Here is a 25,353-nt window from a genome sequence, read left to right on the forward strand (position 1 = left end):
ACATATATACATACATACATACATACATACATACATACATACATACATACATACATACATACATACATACGTACGTACGTACATACATACATACATACATACATCCACCCACCCACCCATCCATCCATCCATCCATCCAGACAGACAGACAGACAGACAGACATACATACACACATATAGACAGACAGACATAAACAGTTTTATGATTGTAAAGTCTTACTAAATCAACTGTCTCTTGTTCTGTGGCATTTATTATTGCCAGTATGTCTTTAAGCATGACAAAGTGATCTAAAAATAAAAAAAAAACATAAAATAAGAAACAAGAAGAATAGTACATTAAAGTTATACGTCAGAAATTCTTAACTAGTATTTGAATTGCAGGTCGGCCAAACTGAACTTAGCACAATATTAACATTAACATTCAAATATTGTAGCTTTGATGTATTTTACCCTTCACTGCCATCCATCAAGTGATAGCCATAACACTGACGTTATTGTTGCTAAGCTGTTCTTTGACCATCCAACCGCTACTTCAATTAATTTCACTGTTTCTACAATGTTCTGCGCTCAAAACATCACGAATTAATTACAATGTTTAATGGACTACACGCCTCTCACAGAAAATTAATTACTTTCGATTTACGACTTTTGAAGCTTGTCTAATTGACAATACCAACCCAGTTCATCACCTTAGAGTTGATTGTGTGGGTATAGTACTACCTTCGAGGCGAGTTACTATAATAGAGAGAGAGAGAGAGAGAGAGAGAGAGAGAGAGAGAGAGAGAGAGAGAGAGAGAGAGAGAGAGAGAATTAGTGGAATGTATAGGACGGCTTAAAGTGTGTATAACGAGGCAGACACAAAGATAGACAGACAGACAGACGGGCAGGCGGACGGACGGACAGACAGACAGACAGACCGCCCGACAGATAGATAGATAGATAGATAGAGATAGATGGATAGATAGATAGATAGAGATAGATGGATAAAGATGGATAGGTAGTTAGGTAGGTAGCGAGGTAGGTAGGAAGGTAGGTGGCTAGGTAGGTAGACAGGCACATGCATACCAAAACTTACTCATAATGAAGATCTCAAAGAAACATGAATTTGCATTGCCAGAAGGATCTGTCGCAATATAAACAACTCGAGTTCTCCCTAAACCAAATACCGTTCCAGAGTTATGGCTACCAGTGACGTTCACCTGACCGGAATTATCAGTTGCCAAGGGAGAAGGCCATGTTGCGGCTCTCGACGACTCTCCTGGTCTTGTGGATATTTCAATATTGCCTGGGCAAGATATTTCCGGTTTCTCGTCGTCTGAGAGAAATAATAACATGCGTTGGAAATGTCAATATCTTTCTACGTTCTATGTCTTATTGATCGAAGTTTGATTGTGATTTGATTGTGATATTGTGATTGAATGCTTTGGTGTTTTCTACTACTGATAATAAAAGTATAAATGAAAGATATTGGACATTTTGACATTGTTAGATTCATTAAGAGTTGATCTGTCAGGAAAAATTATCACAAATATTCAAAGCACTAGAAAAACAGTAACATTTGTTTTAACGACCCAAGCAATTTGTGGAATATTCTAGTATCCATTCAACATTACAGGCGTAAAGACAATTGTGAGAGAGCAGAGGGGATAATGACGATTTTATGACCATGGTGATGATGTTGATGACCATGGTAATAACCATGGTGATGATGGTGATGACCAAAGTGACGATGGTCATGACCATGGTATAATGGCTACGACCATAGTAATGATTGTGATTTATATGGTTATGATGATGGTGACCATAGCAATGATGTTCATGACTACAGTAATAATGGTAATTTTCATGGTAACAATGGTGATTCCGATGGTTACGATAATGGTGACATGGTAATGATATAAACTATGGTAGTGATGGTGGTGACATAGTAATGATGATGATGACCATGGTAATAACTATGGTAATGGCGTTGATGACCATGGTACTATCGGTGATGACCATTGTTACGATGTTGATGACCATGGTCACGATGATGGTGACCATGGTTATGTTGTTGATGACCATGGCAATAAGAGCGATGACCATGGTAGTGGTAGTGATGACCATGGTGATGGTTATTAATGTTGTGGTGATAGGCATAATTATTGAAGGTATAAGGCGGTTGCTCTTTATTTGGAAACAAAATTTAATTATTTACATGTTATAATCCGTCAAATTAGCACTTTAAGAGGTTTGACACGTGATTTTGCAGATAGGTGAAAAAGTAACTTCCCCAAAAATATCAGAGTAAATTGTCGAGATTGCACTTCTGTACCATTAACCTACGAAATATTGTTGCAGAGAAGGATCGACCAGATTATTCAATATTTGGAGCAGCAATTTAGATCCTAAGGCCTCGAATAAGACATACACATGGTCAACAAGAGGCATACTGCTCTTTACTGACTTCCCTAAAGAATGGTGTAGTTAAAAGACACGTTTCCGACAACGGCTTCTCAAACCTTTCCTACGGGGTGGATACTAAATCATTGGCGGAAACCTTACAGGAAAATCCTAATTTCAAACACTGTATAATACATTAACAGTACTCAGAGAAATAAATTCAAAGCATTGAGAAAGGCCTCACCTATCACGGTAATGTTAACAAAACAGAAATCTGAATTTCCAGAAGGATCTGTTGCAATGAATGTGATTAATGTTGTGCCGAGTGGAAATTCATCACCAGACTGATGGCTTCCGTTCACAGTAACAGATCCTGAATTGTCTGACGCACCGGGAAGTAACCAAGATACCAATGCATTTGCTTTGCCAATGTCAGATGGTACATCAATGTTGTCCAGGCAGTATATGAAAGGATCTTCTTCATCTGTGGGTAGACGTGTAATGGGAAGTATTCCCGTTTAATGTTGACCATGGATTATCAACACTAACCAAGGCTCATTGCGTTTAACCTTAAATCCCCTTCCATAAACAAGATTTTGGATATCCGACAGCAATGTGGTGACGAGATAGTGATTTGCTTTGCTTTGAATACATTTAATCAATTTAATCAATTTGTTAGAAGTTCGATTTACCAAGTAAAACTTGGTTTTGAACATCAAATATTCATAAACAACTATATCTGAACGTTAGTGCTAATTTGCATATCGCAATCGATATCGAACTCACCCCTGAGCATAATGAATTTCGTTGCGCGAAATTTAATTAAAAAAGTCCTTTCTTATATCTAGGCTATATCTACAGGTGCAAGATATTGTGCAACCACTGTGCACTGCCCGGATGTGCCTGTTTCCTGCTACAGCCGATATATGTATACCACCATGGTCACAGTACGGTGTTGGACAGGATGTGCCCATTCATTTTAAAGTACCTGACATCACTTTATTCTCGGTTAAATAGAACACTCGTTCATGTGTTTTGGGTTTTGTGGGTCATCATGGAATCAGAAAAAGTGTACACAATACTCCTTTGCAGGTATATCGGCCACTGACTGAAGCAAATGTACCGTCACAATGTTATTTACGTCAGTTTTTTTTAATTGAACTTTAAAGGTAAATGACTCGGCAAAAATCAGATGCTCTGCAGCAAAATATATGGACGGGTGCTATGGCCTAGATCGGGTGTAATACTGGACCTCGGTAATCTGTCAATGGGGTGTACGATAAGACATTATTGTTTTTATCCTAGGCACAAGTTTTAATCGCTTGTTATCGCTTAATTGACATTGATTTATATGGCATTGTAAAAGTGAAATGAAAAAGATATGAATAAAATTATCATGGTCAGTGCATGAAATACACTGCATGTGTATTGGGGATTTAGCCGAGCGTTTTTTACTGTGTTGTCTTCGCTAACTGGCTGTCGTATGTTAAGATTTCGAACCTCAATGAGAATTTGCTGACATCTTCTTTGTGTAAAACCGTAACATTTGCTTCTTGAACTTCAATTGTTTTCAACTACAACGTTTTGGGCTTGCAAAGTTAACGCAATGTCTTGCGTTACCATGTGCAATGCTGGTTATTGAAAAATAAAGCCTATAGTCAAAAGTAAAATTGCCAACAATAATAAAGAATGTCACACACAAGGCGGTGTGTTGACCGATTGAACACAGCGAGGAGTTTCGAGAATTTTTGAGAGTTAAACAACACACAGTATTTCACAATTACCACAAAAAAAGATAAAAAATCATCCGACGTTACAGCCAAAAAAGCCTTTATACACATTCCACTATTATACAGCGAACAGACCATTATAATTAAAACTTTTTCTTTAAATCATCACTATCTTGTCTTTATATTGGAATGACGTTCAATCACTTCCCTTCGCTCCGTATAATCATTATCACACAACTTGCCTACTCACCATGTACGATCACTGTGAAGACACATGTGTCCCAATTTCCATAAAGGTCGCTTGCGTTATAAGCCACTACTGTTGTGCCGATTGGAAAGTCATCCCCATCAGATGTGTGGTTGCCGGACAAGTCCACATGTCCCGAATTATCGGTCACGTTTACAAGGGAGGTTACTGGTAAGTATGCTGTTGGATGTCCAGGATCCGTCTTTGTTTCAAGGAATTGGGGACAGGATATATTAGGTTTTTCGTTGTCTGTCAGATCAAACAAAGAAAACAATAAAATACACATGAAATCGAAAGGGTAAAGGTATTTACCTGATGGTTGTGCAATATACCCTTCGAACATCACGTGAAAAAGACATCAAAATCTTGCCTAAATGTGCTATGACACTGGAACCGGAAAGACAATGTGTGCCAGATCATTTTTGCTGTACTGTGGATAGAGATAGAGAAAGCAACCTTTCCGGTTTGTCATCAATGGTGATTTAAGTGTAGGATAAATCATTAATGTAGAATGCACCTCCGGGACAGATATTTAGACTCAGATTTTTTCAGTGTTTTGTTACTTGTATGGACTCTTGATGAAACTCGTGGCGTGTAAATTGAAGTTGTTACCTTCTTGTTTTTGTAAAAATTAAAATAAGGTTAAAATATGGCTAATATGGGGATAGCAACCATTTGAAATTTAAAACATCGGTAAATTTTAGATACTTTTTCTGTTGGACCGAAATCCTTATCATAGCTTATACCCTTTATTTACGCTTGTTACGGGAAAAGAATAGAAATAGATTTCTGTTATAGAGAACACAATTAAACACGAGTGGAACCAATTCGGGAGATTAGGATCTTTCAATTGTTCAAATTTGCCAGAGGTGCTAGGTACCCTATAGCTGACAGTTGCAATATTACGAATTGGCTATAAAGACAAGTGAATTCCAAAACAATATAAAGACAAGTAGATGAGCTAAAATTTGCTGATTAAATCAACATTAGTACAATATCCTATCCTTCAAAATTAGTTCCAATCGTATTATTGACAAATATCATTGAATCTCTACAGTCCCTTTAAAGGAGGACAGCCGTCGGAACTGCGCTCAAAGGTCGCTTAGGGACCCAAACGACCGATGTGAACACTGCATCCAAGGTACGTTGGCGATTGATTAAAGTTAAAACATGTTTGTCAAAAATGTAAATCATAAAATTTTAATGTTGCAGCTATGTTGACATGATGCATCTATATATAGCGCATGAAATGCATTGTTTGCAAACAAGAAAGTCGCACATGCGCAGCTCCGACGACTGTTTCCCTTTAATATGATGTACGACATTGCAGCAAAAGGTTTGTGATATTCTTCAATAATGTACAAGTCAGTTAAAACGATTGTCTTGAGGTAGGATACCTTTGCTCAAATTTTCCTAAAGAAATATTTCAACCATTCGCTTTCAAAATCAGCAATAAAAATCGGTGATCACCGTGTAACAAATAACCCAGATTTACTGATATTTAACATTCAAAATGGCCGGCATCCCTGTGTGAACACTATGGAGAAAAATATAATTTTCAATTTTCGAAAACTACAACGATGAAAACTTTTCTTTCACCAAGAGCTTTAAAATGAACCCCCACAAGTGGTAAATTTGAAAAGAATTGTAAAAATTTGAGATTCCAAATATATGTCACCGAGGCGCACTCTACTGAAAGCTTGTATTAACTTTTTTTAAAGAGAATCTACGAGTGATTCAAGTGATATAACTCAAAAGTTTCAGAAATCCAATCAAAGATTAACTTACCGCTTACAGTCACAGTGAAGTTACATGTAGTATCGTTCTGGAACGGAGCGTGGATTGTGTAAAACACCACCGTGTCACCGATCGGAAACTGAGTTCCCGATTCGTGGCTCCAGGAGGCGTTGACACCTAAGTATAAAGTTCCATTCGGAATTGGTCCTGGCCAAGTCACCATCGCTACTGCTAATCCTGGATCTGTTGTCGTATTAATATTCCCACGGCAGTCGAATGTCAAAATTTCCACCTCTGGTAAAAGATAGAGTCACTTAATAGGACTAGAAATAGCAGGATTTTAGAATTCTATATCCAACACACACAAAGTTACTTTTATATACGGGTGAACTGTAGTTTCGAAAACTCATGACGGAATCTCCTGGTCTCGATACAAGAAGGCATCATATGATGTAATTGCCATACGCGTTCATCTGTGCGTGCATGTGTGAAATGAGGTTGTCAGTACCTAGATGCGTCATTGTGCCTTTATATCCAGCTTCATTAAACACCAATTCAACTGTTTTGTGATAATTGCAAGAGATACAAAATTTTTAATTGAGTAAAATCATTTGGGCAGCAAACAGGAACAAATCGAACATAAATATTAGCTAAGTTAAAACAAAACCTAAAAAACGGAAAAAGATAAACTTTTGCATAATTCTTTAACCCTTTATGATGTCACAATGCACCCGAAAAAGAGCTGTTTAAGCGCTGTGACTAGGACAGTATGGACTTTGACGCTTTGAGAACAGATCAAACCTAGTAAGATGGCTATGTAGTTGTTGTTCAACGATTCTTTCAAGAACTTTTGAAAGAAATGTAAGATTTGACACCGGTCTATAGCTCTTCAGTATGTTTTTTATCTAGGTCCGGTTTTTTTCAAGAGTAGCCGAATAATGGCGGATTTGAAGTGAGTTGCGACAATGCCTGTCCGGAGCGAGCAATTAAAAAGGTGAACCAAGAAAGATGGGAGGGTGTTTACAGATTTCTTGATAATGTCCGATGGTAAGACATCAAGATCGCAAGACTTCGTGGAAGATCGTTTTATGACTGTTTATACTACTATTTGTACTGATCGGCTGTAACCGGATGGAAGTCAATGAATACATGCGGTGGTAGGGTATCATGGGAGTCGACCTGTTGAACTAAAAGTCCGTTTCGGAGCTTCGCTACCTCGGATTCGAAGTAGGTGAGAAATTCGGATGACAAGTCCGTGAGAGGGATGTTGTTTGTCAATGCATTGGTGTTACTTGCATTCGCATTGGAAAGTTTGCCAACGATGCTAAATGTCGGCAGTGTGCATGGGTGCCAAAGAGAATACTGTTAATATCTTTGGGTCAACTCTTGTTTCAAGTTTTAAAGCACTATAATGACCTTCACTTTTATCGGAGCAAGGGCTTAAACGGCCTTTCCTGGTTTCCGACATTCAAGTAAAAGGTACCCCAGCATTTCTTCTGAGTGGCTTCAGTAGTATAGTCAAAACATAGGGCCAAAGCCCCTGAAGCTACCATAGACATGGATACAAAATTAAGTATTTCCTGACTGTATGAAATTATCTCACTAAGGTCATCCTAGGGACCTGTAAACCAAATATTAAAGCTGTCTGACCAGCTGTTTTGAAAAAATAAGCGACTCAACAATTTTAACAAATCTAAGTTGGGTTATCCCTAGGACCTGTATACCAAATAACAAAGCTGTCTGACCAGTGGGTATGAAGAAGAAGATTTTTTACCAAAAACACTTGTTTTGGTGCTAATTTGCATATGTTTCAACAATATTAAAAAATTAATAAAAATAGTTTCTCAAATCATGTATTTTATCCACACAACAAATATCAAATCAGTAAGTACTGCAGTTCTCAAGATATTTGAGTGGACGGACGCCTCACAAACGGACATACATACATACATACATACATACATACATACATACATACATACATACATACATACATACATACATACTGACAGTGCACGCCGGACAGATACCCATCCCAATAGCTTCTATAGACTATATTAGTCTATAGTAGCTATTAAACGAGAGTTAATTACATTCTAATTAAAGTAAACAAGACTTGCTTAAATCAAGATTTTCGTCATAAAAAACAGCATATCTGTCAGGTTATAAAGAATCTTAAGCTGGTTATTTTATCAGTATTTTCATCCTATTAACCAAGCACATTTTAACTTTCAAATTAACATTGCAAGTAAGTTCTGTTGAATAAGTTGAGCCTGTAGGTACTCAGAGAAAGCACACTGAAGAGACAAATGTTTGAAACTTGAGAAGTTCAAGGTCATCAAAAGCATCATGTAACACTTTCATTGCACTGTTTACACAGATTGCATAATTGCTATAAATAGCACGAGGAATCTTACAGCCCAGCTTTACCATAAAAACCCTATCACTTTGACCACTCTTTTAATTGACCACTCTATTTTTTTCCTCAAAAAGTAATTTTATTTTATCCTTACCAAGTCAACCATAAATGGGAATTAGAACTTTCTCTATCTCTATTTATTTGACCACCCTATCATGACAAACTATTATGAGCATTTCTTTTGGATAACATACAGGGCACAATAAATGACGGTTCAGAATATGTCAAAGTTGGGATTCAGGAAAGTTGTTTTAATCCTCCAAGATGGTAAGCATTTCACTATGAACTGTCAAAAAAAGTTGAACTTTCTGATAATTCTACACTAAAATTATTTTTGCTTTGATGATTTCCTAATTAATTCAATTATTTAAAATCATATTAATTATTTTTTTCTGGGTGAATTGATAGGGTTTAAACAGTACAAGAATTACATACAATGTAAGTCAAATTTTGACCAAAAATGACAAAAAAATTCCTTAAAAATACAGATTTGCATATTTCATCACAATTTGAACAAATCTAAATTGGGTTATCCCTAGGGACCTGTATACCAAATAACAAAGCTGTCTGACCAGTGGTTATGAAGAAGAAGATTTTTTACCAAAAACGCCTTTTTGGCGCTAATTTGCATATTTTCAACAATATCAAAAAATTAAAAAAAATTTCTCAAAATCATATTTTTTATCTACACAACAAATATCAAATCAGTAAGTACTGCGGTTCTCAAGATATTTGAGTGGACGGACGCCTCACAAACGGACATACATACATACATACATACATACATACATACATACATACATACATACAGACAGACAGACAGACAGACAGACAGACAGACAGACAGACAGACAGACAGACAGACAGACAGACAGACTGACTGACGACGGACGACGGACGGATACCCATCCCAATAGCTTCTATAGACTATAGTCTATAGTAGCTATAGTAGCTAAAAACGCGCATCAGTACGGCCCGCAGTGTTTCATCTTAGTTATTTCATTCGTGTCACCTTTCTCTTTGATTTAAAATCTTGCATGGATATTACAATCTTAACAATGTCTTGCGTTACCATGTGCAATGCTGGTTATTGAAAAATAAACCCTAGTCAAAAGTAAAATTGTCAACAATAATAAAGAATGTCACTCACAGGGGGTGTGTTGACCGATTGAACACAACGAGGAGTTTCGAGAATTTTTGAGAGTTAAACAACGCACAGTATTTCACAATCACCACAAAAAAGATAGAAAATCATCCGACGTTACAGCCAAAAAAAGCCTTTACACACATTCCACTATTATACAGCGAACAAACCATTATAATTAAAACTTTTTCTTTAAATCATCACTATCTTGTCTTTATATTGGAATGACGTTCAATCACTTCCCTTCGCTCCGTATAATCATTATCACACAACTTGCCTACTCACCATGTACGATCACTGTGAAGACACATGTGTCCCAATTTCCATAAAGGTCGCTTGCGTTATAAGCCACTACTGTTGTGCCGATCGGAAAGTCATCCCCATCAGATGTGTGGTTGCTGGACAAGTACACATGCCCCGAATTATCGGTCACATTTACAAGGGGGGTTACTGGTATGTATGCTGTTGGTTGTCCAGGATCCGTCTTTGTTTCAAGGACTTGGGGACAGGATATATTAGGTTTTTCGTTGTCTGTCAGATCAAACATAGAAAAAAAAGAAATATACGTGAAATCGAAAAGGTAAAGGTTAAAAGTATTTAACCGATGAGTGCGCACTATACCCTTCTCACATCACGTGAAAAAGACATCAAAATCTTGCCTTAATGTGCTATTACACTGGAACCGGAAGGACAAAATGTAGCAGATCATTTTTGCTGTACTATGGATAGAAAGAAAGCAACCTTTCAAGTTTGTCGTCAATTGCGATTTAAGTTTTGGGATAAATAATTAAGATAGAATGCGCTCAATTGTAGACATTTAGACTCAGATTTATACAATGTTTTGCTATTTGTGTTGATTAATTTTGAAGCTTGTTGGGTGTAAATTGAAGTATTACCTTCTTGCTTATGTAAAAATTGAAGTAAGGTTAAAATAGGGCTAACATTGGGATAGCAACAATTTTAATTTTAAAATATCGGTAAATTTTAGATACTTTTTCTGTAAGACCAAGGTCCTTACAATAGCTAGTACCTTTTACTTACGCTTGTTACGGAGAAAAAATAGAAATAGATTTCTGTCATATAGAACACAATTAAACACGATTGGAACCAATGCGGCATATTAGGATATTTTAATTTCCAATTTGCCAGAGGTGTTAGATGCCCTATAACTGATAGTTGCAATATTATGAATAACTATAAAGACAAGTGAATTGCAAAAAAAATAAATAAATAATGAAAAGTAGATAAGCTTCAATCTGTTGATTAAACCAACATTACTACAATATTCTATCCTCCAAAATTAGTTCCAATCGCATTATAATCAAAACATAATTAAAAGTTACATCTATAGACCCTGCAATGTGATCTGCGACATTGCAGCAAAAGGTTTGTGATATTCAATAATGCATAACTCAATTAAGGCAGTATGCGCCTCGAAAGTGAAAGATTCATACTTTTGCTCAAACTTGCCTCAATGAAACTTTCAACCACTCTCTTACCAAATCAACAACAAAAATTGTGGATCATCGTACTAAGTTTGGAACTAACGAAAGAAATTACCCAACATTTTGCGATATTTGAAATTCAAAATGGCCGCAATTTCTGTGTTAACTCCATGGGGGAAAATTTAATTTTGCTTTTTTCAAAAAACGAAGACTGTGAAAGCTTATCTTTCTTCAAACGCTTTGAAATGAACCCGATAAGTGGTTGTAGATGAGAAAAGAATTGTAGAAATTGAGAGTCTGGATATCTGTCGCCGAGGTGCGTTCTACTTTATAGCTGCAGTTATCTTAAGATTGTATCAATGTTCAAGGAGAATCTACGAGTGATTGGAGTGGTGTAACTGACAAGTTTCAGAAATCCATTCACAAGTTTAACTTACCGCTTACAGTCACAGTGAAGTTACATGTAGTATCGTTCTGGAACGGAACGTGGATTGTGTAGAACACCACCGTGTCACCGATCGGAAACTGAGTTCCCGATTCGTGGCTCCAGGAGGCGTTGACACCTAAGTATAAAGTTCCATTCGGAATTGGTCCTGGCCAAGTCACCGTCGCTACTGCTAATCCTGGATCTGTGGTCGTATTAATATTCCCACGGCAGTCGAATGTCAAAATTTCCACCTCTGGTAAAAGATAGAGTCACTTATTATTACTAGAAATAGCAGGATTTTAGAATTCTATATCCAACACAAACAAAGTTACTTTGATGTAAGTGTGAACTGTAGTTTCGAAAACTCATGACGGAATCTCCTGGTCTCGATACAAGAAGGCATCATATGATGTAATTGCGTGCGTGTGTGGAATGACCACGAGGTTGTCAGTACCTAGATGCGTCATGTGCCTTTATATCCAGCTTCACTGAACACACCAATTTAACTGTTTTGTGATAATTGCAAGAGGTAAACATTTGTGGGGGCAGCAAACAGGAACAAATCGAACATAAATATTAGCTACGTTTATAACAAAAACACTTGATTTAAAAAAAAAACGGAAAAGAGAAACTTGTGCATTATTCTTTAACCCTTACTAAAAACATACAATGTGGTATACCCAAAACATACAGGACATTTGTATAAAGTGTGAGCCTACAATGGCTTTCAGGGCTATGCATCTACTGGTACGTTTATCTGTATAAATCACCTTGTCGCCAGTCGTTGAAAATGATAAAAAATCTATTGCTATGGCATTTTTCTAACACATACCGCAACACAATTTAACGCCAATTTTTTGAACGTTCTAACACGAAATATTGGCAGTGTGCATGAGTGCCAAAGAGAATACTGTATTTTAGGGTCAGCTCTTGTTTCAAGTTTTAAAGTGCAATAATGTCCTTTACTTTTATTGTAGTAAGGGCTTCAATCGCCTTTCCTGGTTTCGGACATTCAAGTAAAAGGTACCCCAGCATTTCTTCTTAGTGGCTTCAATATTAGTCAAAAAAGGGGCATCAGTATGGTCCGCAGTATTTCAAGAAAGTTATTTCATTCAAGTCAACTTTCTCTTTGATTTAAATCTTGCATGGATATTTTCTTTACAAGCTAAACAGTTATGTTTGGTAGTACTGTTTAGTTTGCCTTTACTTTGATATGAGGTGACTATATTCTCAACACGTGCCTGTCATACTGTACTGTCGAAGAATTTGTTTATAATAAAAAGTACCATGGGCTATAAAAATTTACTTTCTCTCTTGCATATACTAGTACACAAACAGAACACACAAACAAACATAAACAAACAAACACACACACAGACAACCACACAAACACACAAGTAGCCTCATTAATACATGTACTCTATGTTTCACCTTAAGCTCTATCGTTTGCAAAACGGAAGACGTGTCCGCTCAACGTCGTTTTGGAAAAGCGACCTAATAACGCGGGTTTCTACCCTTAAAAGGCATATTTTAATTTGCTATAATTAAAAGATTTTCCTGTCGCAGTAAATTTCATTAATTCCTCAAATTCTGCGATATGAATACAGTTAGATCTTTGAACACGATTGGAAATAATTTGGGATTATTGGATCTTTATATTTTTCAAATTTCTCAAGAGCGCCAGGTGTCCTATAGGTCAATGTTGCGATATTACAAATTACTCATAAAAACAAGTGTGAAACGTAAAAAGAAAAGCAGATGAGATTACAATTGTAGATTAAATCGACATTCCTTCACGATCCAATTATCCCAAAATAGTTCCAATCGTATTTTTGACAGATGAATTGTATCTCCCCAATAAAACACGCCTGTTAAAACAATTCATCGGGAGAAGGTAGACCATACGCCGACTGACACATTCTCAAATTATCACGACGGACGGAAACCAAACTTATTTACATTGTTTGATCGTCACGATGCATGTTTGAAGCCGTTTGGCCGCTATTGTTCATATATCAAACGCGATAAATATTTAATGTATGACTAAAGTCATTAAAGTTGCCCTTCAAAACCAAGCGTAGCGCGTAGGTATGATGATTATATTGATCTGTTTGATATTGATATGTGCGTCTACGGAAATTAAATTGTTATCATGGCGATAGTCGTTTTCATAACAGAAAGCTTTGACCGATTACTCTTTAAACATATGATAGGTTTCCGGTTAATAACGCTTAACAGAACCTGCGATTTTGACAAAGGACACAAACATAGACACAGAACAACACAGAAAAGACAGATAAGTACCGGTACACACAACAAAGTCAAATCCGTGAAAGAAAGGTCTATGGAGTTGCTTTCTAGCGAAAGGTGAAAATAGGGCATGTGTGGGATAGGATGGTATGCACGATATCCTTACTTATGGAGCAGTATAATGGTGCAATAACAGTACAAAGTTAATTAACAGTAGCATTTCTTCATACTATACCCGATATTAAGATTTTGAAAAGCCATATCTTTTCAGGTTGTAGTATGTTCCATGAGGTATTCTGTGCCGTGAAACTGAAAGATTTAAGCTTTCCTTTATAACTTTATAACTTTCAACAATTCTCTGTAACTATTCTCTTGCCAAGTCTAGAATAAAGTCCAGAGATCACCATGCTAGTTTTGCTAATAGAGGAACGAATAACGAACATTTACTGATATTTGAAATTCAAAATTTAAGCGATTCCTGTATTAACTCTGTATGGAAATACCAAATTTTAAATATTCAAAAAACGAAGACAGTGAAATTTCCTTACTCACAGTACTTTACAATGATCCCCCCACGATACGTAGACCAATAAAGTATTTGAAACATTTTAGAGTCCAAAATCTGTCCTCGAGGCGCATTCTACCTTAATCTGGCTGAAGCACTCTGCGCGTTCGTGCTTATCGCAATCCGTCAAATTTATGATCGATTAAGATAGTCAAGTAGTCAAGTTTTATTTTATTCATCTGTCACTGTAAGTTGGGTTTTAGCCCACGTTTGTTGTCATTAAAATTTCCTACTTTGACGCTTGGTATGAGGTTCACGTCTTATAGGTGCAGGTTATTTATCAGCTTTATGTAGAAGCAAATCGGTCAACGTGATAAAAAGTTCATTTGAATACAGAGCATTAAAGGGACAAAGTCGGCCATTTTTCATGAATTTTGTTTGATACAAGATACTGCTTATTTTGTTGGACATGTTGAAAGATACTGAATGAATTGGTGACCATGCATATATTCAACCCCGGTTTTAGACACGATACATGAAAACATCGCAAAAGTGAATTAATGGTCATGACCATTAATGCATTTTCGCGATGGTTTCATTTAATTTGTCTAAAACGGGGGTCGAATATATGCATGGTCACCCGTTCATTCAGTATCTTTCAACATGTCAAACAATATAAGAAGTCTCTTGCATCAAACAAAATTCATGAAAGATGGCTGACTTTGTCCCTTTAACATTATGTGAATGCTCAATGTCCACGGATGAACAACAGCCTCATTAATAATAAAGAAACGATATTTTACCAAAGATTTTGTATGATGCGTGTTGCCTCAGTGCTTGGGAAGACAAATGGCGTAACACACGTCGCCAGCGAAACTACGGCTGATCTCACAACCCTTTGGCAATGCCGAATTGATGCAATATTAACACACATGCGCTCCACTGCGACCCGCGTAATTTCATCCATTTAATTTATTTCTTTCGTGTAGCTGTTGATATTTTGCAAGAATATTTTTATACAAGTTATAGCCTAATAAAAACGGGTTTACTGGTTTTTGCCTCAAGCTATGTTCTCAACACCAGCATGCCCTGTAGATAAGGCGTTGACAGACCTGTTCAAAATGCACCAACACTCTGACTAACATCAGATGTACAGTTGGGTCGGTCTTTTTTTTTCTATGGTTCTCAACATTTGACAAGCAAAACTTATTTTCTGTCTCGTATGGACTGACCAGTAAGATACGCATCACACAGAGGTCACTTCATTACATACTTGCTTTATATTTCATACATGGTTCTACTGTTTGCAAAATTGAAGACAGACCCGGTCAAAGTTAAATGACCTGATACCGAAGCCTTTCCTTCCCCCCGTTAAAGTCACACTTCAATCATTAGAACCAAATTAAAAATATTTGCGCTGTCAATTTCATTAGTGCCACTCGTCCAACTGTGACAGTTTCCACTTAAAACCTTTGAAAGATGAATAGAAAAGCTTCTCATTTCAAAAAACACTAGAAATACCAATTTAAGAGCTTATAGGAACCGTATGCCATTGCACCTAAGTTTCATTGTCATTTTAAATGATCCCGGTTGACACCATAGCTGCACAATAAACAGTACTTTCAGTTTTCGATCATCTAGATCCATCTGTAGCCGTCGTACTGACATCGTACACGAAGCAAGCCATGATTCATGTTTAATTTTTGCTTACAAAATATTAAATTTAATGATTAAATGTCGGTCATTATTATCACGTGTTTCACGTAGGCAGATAAGGTCTTGTTACTGCGTACGAAGTTTTAATGATCCATCAGATAAGCCATATTTCAAATCTCGCAAGACAAAGCATCCTAATATTTTGCAAAAGGTAGCAAGATTGCTAATTCTTGTTATGTTCTCTCTGAGGCTTATTTACATTGTTTACAATACCCCCATAAGATAAAGTATTCCGTTGCAACAGGGGACCGAAGCATTAATACTTACCGCCATCTTCACAGGTGAACATTCTTGCGTCAGAAGTACAGTTTTCGGTGTACCACATGCATCCCTGTTGACAACTGATGGAAATTAAAAAAAAATATTATATACTTAAATTCTGCTCATGCCCACAGCTATTGTAATGAACTTGACTGTGAACTGTTCGAAACATTTGCACGACGAGGCTTATGCTGTTTGTTACTAGGCTCTGCTCACGTTAAGGTAGTATGCTCTTCGAAAGTGAAGGGCATTAACGTTTGCTAAAACTTTCCTCGATGAATCTTTCAACAATTGTCTTTCAAAATCGAAAATAAAATTCGGGGTCATCGTGCAAATTTTGGTACTAGAGAAACAAATTACCCGTGATTTACCGATATTTGAAATTCAAACATCCTTGTCTTAACTCTATGGAGAAAAATAAAATTTTTGATTTTCGAAATACTATGACGGTTAATATTTTCCCTACACTGAGAGCTTTAAAATGAACCCCCAGATCGGAAAAGAATTGGAAAACTGTGAGAGTTCAGATATCTATCCCCGAGGCGCATTCAACCTTTAAATGTGGGCGGCGTAAATGTCGGAATATTCAGTTTGTTCTGTTAAAAGCAAGATATGTGATAATGTCCTGCCATGTTTTGTTTCACATTTAGAGTTGTACATTATGCTCGGCTCACTGGGTCGCTTTTGTACCCCTTTAAGCAGAAAGAGAAAATAACCAAGTACGATATACTAGAGAATGATACATAATAGACAGTACATTCGGTTGCCTGATGTCTTAAAAGAGGAAAGGAGCTCTACTCTATGAATGTGAAACTTCATAGTAAAAAAGACACTATCCTTTCCCATAAGAAAACAGCAAGTTCGTACTTACGATATGCGTATGCACATTCCGGTATGAAGGGTCTGGTTCGGAGCGAAGGGCGTGTGTTCCACTAGCTCACCGCTACCTGTCGTTACTTCCACCGTCTCGGACTGTGTCACCTCGTTCCCTGCCGTGATGCGAGCATCAAGCCATGACCCGAAATTCGGATTCTGTATCTCCACCACAAACTTTTTTATTCTTTCGTGTTTGGCTTCAGTTGAGTCTGTTAGCAAATTGAGACCGAAATTTCTGCACAGCTCATACCCCGCCTCCTGATGCTTTTTGGCTACGATCAAAAGGTCCGAAGAGGCTGGAAAACAATGCGGAAACCAACGTCAAAAGGTCCAAAGTTTATTTTACGTCGTTTTATATCCGGTACCATTGAGATTCGTGTATGCATACTGACGCGTGCATGTGCATTTTATTTAGGTTTATGGTACGATCTAAGATGGCAACTGGGCGACCATTTAATCAAAGGAGTAGTGGCTGTGACATTTGATAATTTTCAATATATTTTGTACACCCACTGCAAATTCTTGTTACTTCCGACAGCATGTTTAGGGGGCCCTAAACGCCAAATGTTTCCTTGTCAACACAGCGCTAATACGTATAAAATGCATTGCCACTATTTACATTTGGATTCTAGTCCGGACAAGAATTCGCTTGTCAACAATAACAATGCATTCTACACAAGTGCAGGCTGAGTTAACCAGCCAAATATTGCACATCTCAACATGCACTAATAAGCTCTCTAAGAGCCTGCTTCTACCCTTTTTGGTAACCCTATTGATATTTTTAGAAATCGCATTTGACCACACCACATGGCAATATTCAATAGCAGATTGAATTAAACCCTAACAAATGGATGATAAATACCAAATTGCTCATTTTTCTGTCAAATTTTCAAAATTCTCTGAGAATACGCCTTGAAGTAAGACCCAGAATTGAGATGTGTCGCCAGTTCAAGATAAGGAATGGTTTCCGTGTAATTCACTATTTTTAAAAATCAAAACAAATGCACGTGGCTATCGCGGTTAAATCGGGGAGCTTTTGTAAACATTGTGGACACATTTGCATTGCTATTTCCATAATCCATCTTGAGTGACACAACGTTGCGTTGCACTAGCTAATTTACATAATGACGTGCTGTGACTTCTCCAAACACCAGGATTACTTCCGTCTGTAAACAATAAACCGTAATTAAATGTTTGTCGAAGCCTAGTCCAATAAACAAGTATTCGTACAGTTCCAGACATAGTCTACACCAGAGAGCAAGTCATTTTTCTTAGTGTGGTCAAGACATCGTGTCAACGACGATTTCTCAGCAGTGCGACGTTTTATCACTCTTTGCTTAGGGTTGGTCGGAGCCTGCACACGCCGCTTTACGGTGGTTGACGTCTTTTTCGCAATGTTAGATAAACAATTACACAGTGTTCATTCTAGGATTTAAAAACAACGGGCCACTGTTGGCCCCAACTCCTGTCCCAAGGGGGCCATTTTAGAAAATCGGGGGCCATCATCATCACACATGTAAAACCCTTGAATTTTCTGCAGAAAATACAATAGTCTATCAAGTCAAGAAAAGGAGAATACTGGAGATCGGGCGCCCCGTAACCAACCAAGCCTACTGCAAAGTTGTCCCTTGTACGCACGCAACAGGCCCAATAATGGCAACAGCAAACCGTTTGGTTTGATTCAATTGTTTACGTAACTTATGTGATGAATTATTGATATGTCGGACTTGAACAACTGTACAAATTGCTAAGGACTGTGATTTTGACTGTGGAAACGATCATGATCAAAGCTTAGCGCACCCGTAGGATTTCTCCGAGAGTGGCCCTCGATTTGCACGCATCGACAATTAGGCTACTCATACACTGATATAGCACGAGACTGTAACCCGTACGACCTAAATAAAGTGATCGATACATCAACTTTTAAACATAACTCGTATGTATTAGCAAATTTACGATCATTGGTTCTGGCCAAAGGATTTTACACAGCGGTGTTGTTCTATGCAAAGACCTGGCTACTCTGGAAAACGAGATGTGTTCGACCTAAAATGTGTTGCTCTTCAAAACGATCATGGACGTTTTCCTTGCAGTGTTCAACGTTTCGTTTGTATGGACGGTAGACGTTGCAAACGCTTCAATTTAAGGGACTGCCCGATCATCCTGGGTTCATCAACTATACCGGCGTTAAAAATCCGAGTGTCGACTAGCTTTCCACCTTTACGCAGCGGCCAATGCCGTTGTTTTATATTCATCGGCTATGCCACATGCGTACGGCTCCAAAACACCGTTGCCCCTACATCAGTCCTTTCTACCCTAGTCTGGTTCCCTGACCCATTTCCCCGGTAGAGGGCGTGGGGAAATATAGGGTCAGGTACCGGGTAGCCATCTTGAACAGAATTTTGTTCAAGATGGCGGAGGTTAGTCACCAGCGCAGGCGGTAGAAGTTGCAACTGAAAAATGACCTGAGGGCAGCGCTGCCCGCAGGGCAGCTCAAAGCCGAGTAAACATGTGCACAACAATCAATGACGTCACAAATTATTTGAAAATTGTACCCATCCGCGTAAGCGCGGCAAGAACCCAAGCACGCTGCAGAGAGCATACCCGTATCCGTACCCGACCCTGCACTGTGACAGAACGATCTTGAAAATAGCGTGCTGGTGTTATTTCAAATGACCGAAGTGTGAAGGTAAGTCAAATTTCCCGAGACAAGTTTAAAATACATAATATATCAACAAGTTTGCCATGATCACACGGTCAACTTGCAAAACGTAGTTGATATTGCATGGTGGTATTACTTCGTAATACATCTATGGTCGATGGTCTATGGTCAGTATGGTGCATTAAACCTGATCGCGGATAGCAGCAATCTTTGAAGCGGCGGTCGCTAGCAAGGCTTGATGACTTTTTACACGACTTGGTACGCTTTGTACGCAGTAGGGTCTTGTAAGAAGTCATGTTGGCGAGCGACCGCCGCTACATTTGCCTAATCATTGCAGCTTGGTCGCAGAGTGCCCTGATGGAAATAGCATCATAATCAAGCGTCTCCCAGTGAGTGCAGACAAACAATTAAAACTTTTCACATTTCAGAAATTGCATATTCTTTGACCTCCATAGTGAATATCTATCTACCAATATGCCCCGAAAGCAGCGATATATTTGTGCTGCCCTCAGGGCAGACATACATTTTCTATCCTCATAGAATAGCGCTGTTCACGGTTACAGGTTTGTTACAAATATAGCTGTACGCGCGCGACATCGGGCACGCAGTTTGAAATGCGGACAAATTTTATCAATGTTTCATGCGTGGCTGTTTTTGAAGCTTGTACTCTGAGTCGTGAATATGTTTTTTAGTATTCATTGTTACACTAGCAGTCGCCCACTGAGATGTATTTTCGTCGATCTTGCATGCGTAATTTTCAAAAGCGTAATCTAAAAATGCGGACAAATATTTATTTTTGCATATTAATGAGAGAACAGTGACGTAACTGTGAACGGCCCTATTGCATAGTGTCTAGCTACCAATCTGCCCTGAGGGCAGCAATATCATCAGAGCTGCCCTCAGGGCAGACATGTACATTTGCTATGCTATCTACCAATCTGCCCTGAAGGTAGCAATATATCAGAGCTGCCTTCAGGGCAGACATATATTTCCTATCCTTACAGCATCGCACAGTATCCTTACAGCATTGGATATGTGTATATCTACCAATGTGCCCTGAGGCTGAGGGCAACAATATTTCAGAGCTGCCCTCAGGGCAGACAAACATTTCCTATCCTTACAGCATTGCATAGTGTATATCTACCAATCTGCTCCGAGGGCAGCAACATTTCAGAACTGCCCTTAGGGCAGACATACATTCCTTATGTCATGAATCTGCCCCAAGGGCAGCAATATATCATAGCTGCCCTCAGGGCAGACATATATTTCCTATCCTTGCAGCATTGCATAGTACATATGTAGCAATCTGCCCTGCAGGCAGCAATATTTCAGAGCTGCCCGTAGGGCAGACCTACATTTCCTATGCTATCTATCAATCTGCCCTGAGGGAAGCAATATTTCAGAGCCGCCCTCAGGGCAAACATACATTTCCTATCCTTACAGCATTGCATAGTGTATATCTACCAATCTGCTCCGAGGGCAGCAATATATCAGAGCTGCCCTCAGGGCAGACATGTATTTATTATCCTTGCAGCATTGCACAGTATCCTTACAGCATTGGATAAGTGTATATCTACCAATCTGCCCTGAGAGCAGCAATAACCAGAGCTGCCCTTGGGGCAGACATAGATTCTCTATGCTATTTACAATCTGCCCTGAGGGCAGCAATATATCAGAGCTGCCCTCAGGGCAGACATGTATTTTCTATCCTGACAGCATTGTTTAGTGTATCTCTACCAATCTGCCCTGAGGGCAACAATGTTTCAGAGCTGTCCTCAGGGCAGACATACATTTTCCATCCTTATAGCATTGCATAGTGTATATCTACCAAACTGCCCTTTGGGCAGTAATATGTATGAGCTGCCCTCAGGGCAGATATACATTTCCTGACCTTACAGCATTGCACAGTGTATATTAGAGCTGCCCTATGGGTAGACATACATTTCTTATCCTATCTACCAATCTGCCCTGAGGGCAGCAATATATCAGAGCTGCCCTCAGGGCAGACATACATTTCGTATCTTTCAGCTTTGGACATGTGTATATATATTGCACTAATCTGCCCTGAGGGCAGCAATATATCAGAGCTGCCCTCAGGGCAGACATATATTTCCTATCCTTGCAGCATTGCATAGTACATATGTAGCAATCTGCCCTGCAGGCAGCAATATTTCAGAGCTGCCCGTAGGGCAGACATACATTTCCTATGCTATCTATCAATCTGCCCTGAGGGCAGCAATATTTCAGAGCTGCCCTCAGGGCAAACATATATTTCCTATCCATGCAGCATTGTATAGTACATATCTAGCAATCTGCCCTGAGGGCAGCAATACTTCAGAGCTGCCCAGAGGGCAGACATACATTTCCCATACATTTCCTATGCTATCTATCAATCTGCCCTGAGGGCAGCAATATTTCAGAGCCGCCCTCAGGGCAAACAAACATTTCCTATCCTTACAGCATTGCATAGTGTATATCTACCAATCTGCTCCGAGGGCAGCAATATATCAGAGCTGCCCTCAGGGCAGACATGTATTTATTATCCTTGCAGCATTGCACAGTATCCTTACAGCATTGGATAAGTGTATATCTACCAATCTGCCCTGAGAGCAGCAATAATCAGAGCTGCCCTTGGGGCAGACATAGATTCTCTATGCTATTTACAATCTGCCCCGAGGGCAGCAATATATCAGAGCTGCCCTCAGGGAAGACATATATTTATTATCCTTGCAGCATTGCACAGTATCCTTACAGCATTGGATAAGTGTATATCTACCAATCTGCCCTGTGAGCAGCAATAATCAGAGCTGCCCTTTGGGCAGACATATACATTCCCTATGCTCTCTATCAATCTGCCTCAAGGGCAGCAATATATCAGAGCTGCCCTCAGGGCAGACATACATTTCGTATCTTTCAGCTTTGGACATGTGTATATATATTGCACTAATCTGCCCTGAGGGCAGCAATATATCAGAGCTGTCCTCAGGCAGACATACATTTTCCATCCTTATAGCATTGCATAGTGTGTATCTACCAAACTGCCCTTTGGGCAGTAATATGTATGAGCTGCCCTCAGGGCAGATATACATTTCCTGACCTTACAGCATTGCACAGTGTATATTAGAGCTGCCCTATGGGTAGACATACATTTCTTATCCTATCTACCAATCTGCCCTGAGGGCAGCAATATATCAGAGCTGCCCTCAGGGCAGACATACATTTCGTATCTTTCAGCTTTGGACATGTGTATATATATTGCACTAATCTGCCCTGAGGGCAGCAATATATCAGAGCTGCCCTCAGGGCAGACATACATTCCTAAGCTATTTACCAATCTGCCCTGAGGGCAGCCATATATTTCCTATCCTTACAGCATTGCATAGTGTATATGTACCATCTACCCTGAGGGCAGTTCTCAGGGCAGATCTCGACATACATTTCCTATCCTTACAGCATTCCATAGTGTATTTCTACCAATCTGCCATGAGGGAAGCAATATCTTAAAACAAGAATAAAGTTGTGTATAATGTGAGTTGTTGTTTGTCATTACATTTATCATATTGCGTACATTTTTTAAGAATGATATGTTTGTAAATCTTTTCCAGATCAACTATATACAGCAAAATGACCCTGAAAGGTAAGTTTTTTCCCAGCCTGATGAATATTCCACTCCCTTAGCTGTGCTGTGACACATACACATATCTTAATATCAAAATTTCTTGCAGTGAAAGCTTTTTGAAAAAAAAACAGTTCTTCAGTTGCTTTAATATAAATTTTACACATTCCTATATATAATTCAGATTAGCTGTGATGAAGTGTGCATATCTTCTGTTACTGATATTAAATTATTATGGACAGCAAAACCACGAGGTGTTTACGCGGGAACTCAAACGTGATCATGGACTTAAATACTTGACCTTTGGTGGTGGTCTGGTGCTTGCAAAATAACTATAAATACAGCCAAATTTTACAATTTATAGCTCTTTTTACAAATCATTACTTAGCATAAACTTTCATCTAATTAACTTTAAATTTTCATCATGTCACCATAAAATTGTAGATACTTTGTATCTCCATGTTTATAATTTTGTGGTTGGTATTGTCAATGACCTTGAGGAAGTTTATTATTGCAATAGGAAGTTTCAAAGGAAACTAATGAATTAATCAAGTTTAGAAAAATTTACATGTAGCTCAGAGTTCAATGACAATTTGATAAAGCATACCGGTATAACAAACAGTATTTGTGCCACTGTAAGCAGCAGCTCCAAAGATAGTTTCTGTACTTCTATACTTCAAATCTTTTGAATATACAATATGAGTGGGTAAAAGTTTGGAGGGGAGAACCATACATTTGCCTTGTAGCTTCAGAATTGCCAGGAGTCGAGACCCTATCCATCCTTGTGATCATCCATTTGTATACGAAAATTTGATTTTTAACAGGGAGACCCTTCTGAGCTATCTTCAAGGCTAAAGGGAGCATACCATGAGGCAGATTTGGTCACACATGGAAAGACCACTCCAATGATTGTCACAGTCTCAAATTATTGTCCAAAGTTGCAGATTGTGAAGAGGGTGTGTCTCGATGTCCTGGTAAGTGTTAGTTCACATATGATGTATTTATAAGAATTAGTACAATAGTTTGTTTTGCTGTGTGTAAATTCCTGTACTGAGCATGGTATACTGCTTCCTATACATCGAATTGGAATGTGATTGGCGCAGTGGTTTCCGAGATATGCAATGTTTACAATTTTACAAAATTCAAAATGGCCGCCATGTCACGTGACTCCAGTGAAAATATGGTATTCCACAGTAAATGCCACTCATCTCTACACTCATTTACTTATTGGTCTGTAGTTGGCCTTGTATGCTTTGTATCCACCTCTGTAAATCAAAAGATGCACAACACCGTTTGGCTATCTAAAATCAAACAATTGTTCTTGCCTAGAGCTAAAAGCAGATAGTATCAGTACAAGTGGTTGAGGGTTAATTAAATTGAGCCATGCATCCCTCCTTTTTATGGAGAGGAGGATGTACTTCAGCCAAATGGTATCAAAGGCTGTATTACGCTACACCTCTATGGCAAATGACACCCTGATCAATGTGTTCCATGCCAATACAAAGTACATCATGTATTTTGAGCATTTGTATGTCACTTGTATATCCTTTGTGAATCAGAAAATAAGCAAGTTTTTCTCATTTCTAAGTGTGTATCAGTGCTTGGTATAGTCACAGCAATACATTTTTTGAAAACATAAAAACTACAGTTAAAACTGACTAATTGTTACCACACTTTTTATTTTTTAGACTTCCAAGAAAGAGAAAACTGGCTGAATGGCATCATCAGACCAAGATCATCATAACATTTTGCCTGGCTTTGTAGACTTCTCAAACAGATGTTTTAGTACTGTTATGCTAATAAAACAGTTAATGAATTGACTTGAAATATCAGTGTATTTGTTTTAAATAATGTGGTCATGCCAAGTAATGTCCACATATGAGTGTTCTATTTATGATTTATTTCAGAAGTTACATTTGGGTTTATTATCATTTCTTGA

At 38.3% G+C, this 25,353-nt stretch overlaps 1 protein-coding gene and 1 long non-coding RNA gene across 3 annotated transcripts in view; one reads left to right on the forward strand and one right to left on the reverse strand.

Annotated features, from left to right (window-relative positions):
- Positions 1 to 25,353, reverse strand: part of LOC139142599 (serine-rich adhesin for platelets-like) — a 53,365-nt gene that overhangs the window by 6,656 nt on the left and 21,356 nt on the right. The window contains exons 4-12 of one of the 2 annotated variants that reach the window (XM_070712591.1): positions 17,135 to 17,435; positions 16,270 to 16,343; positions 11,542 to 11,784; positions 9,945 to 10,190; positions 6,148 to 6,390; positions 4,363 to 4,608; positions 2,627 to 2,866; positions 1,076 to 1,315; positions 221 to 288 (exon numbers count right to left, since the gene is read on the reverse strand). In XM_070712591.1, the coding sequence (XP_070568692.1) occupies positions 221 to 288; positions 1,076 to 1,315; positions 2,627 to 2,866; positions 4,363 to 4,608; positions 6,148 to 6,390; positions 9,945 to 10,190; positions 11,542 to 11,784; positions 16,270 to 16,343; positions 17,135 to 17,435 (1,901 nt within the window). The remainder of the gene's footprint in view (positions 1 to 220; positions 289 to 1,075; positions 1,316 to 2,626; positions 2,867 to 4,362; positions 4,609 to 6,147; positions 6,391 to 9,944; positions 10,191 to 11,541; positions 11,785 to 16,269; positions 16,344 to 17,134; positions 17,436 to 25,353) is intronic. The other variant, XM_070712592.1, reaches the window with a different exon arrangement.
- Positions 24,257 to 25,241, forward strand: LOC139141486 (uncharacterized). Its single transcript, XR_011554195.1, has 2 exons — positions 24,257 to 24,388; positions 25,103 to 25,241. It is a non-coding gene; the product is annotated as an uncharacterized lncRNA (long non-coding RNA).

This window comes from Ptychodera flava, chromosome 10 (assembly GCF_041260155.1).
Source record: "Ptychodera flava strain L36383 chromosome 10, AS_Pfla_20210202, whole genome shotgun sequence".
Lineage (NCBI taxonomy): Eukaryota > Metazoa > Hemichordata > Enteropneusta > Ptychoderidae > Ptychodera > Ptychodera flava.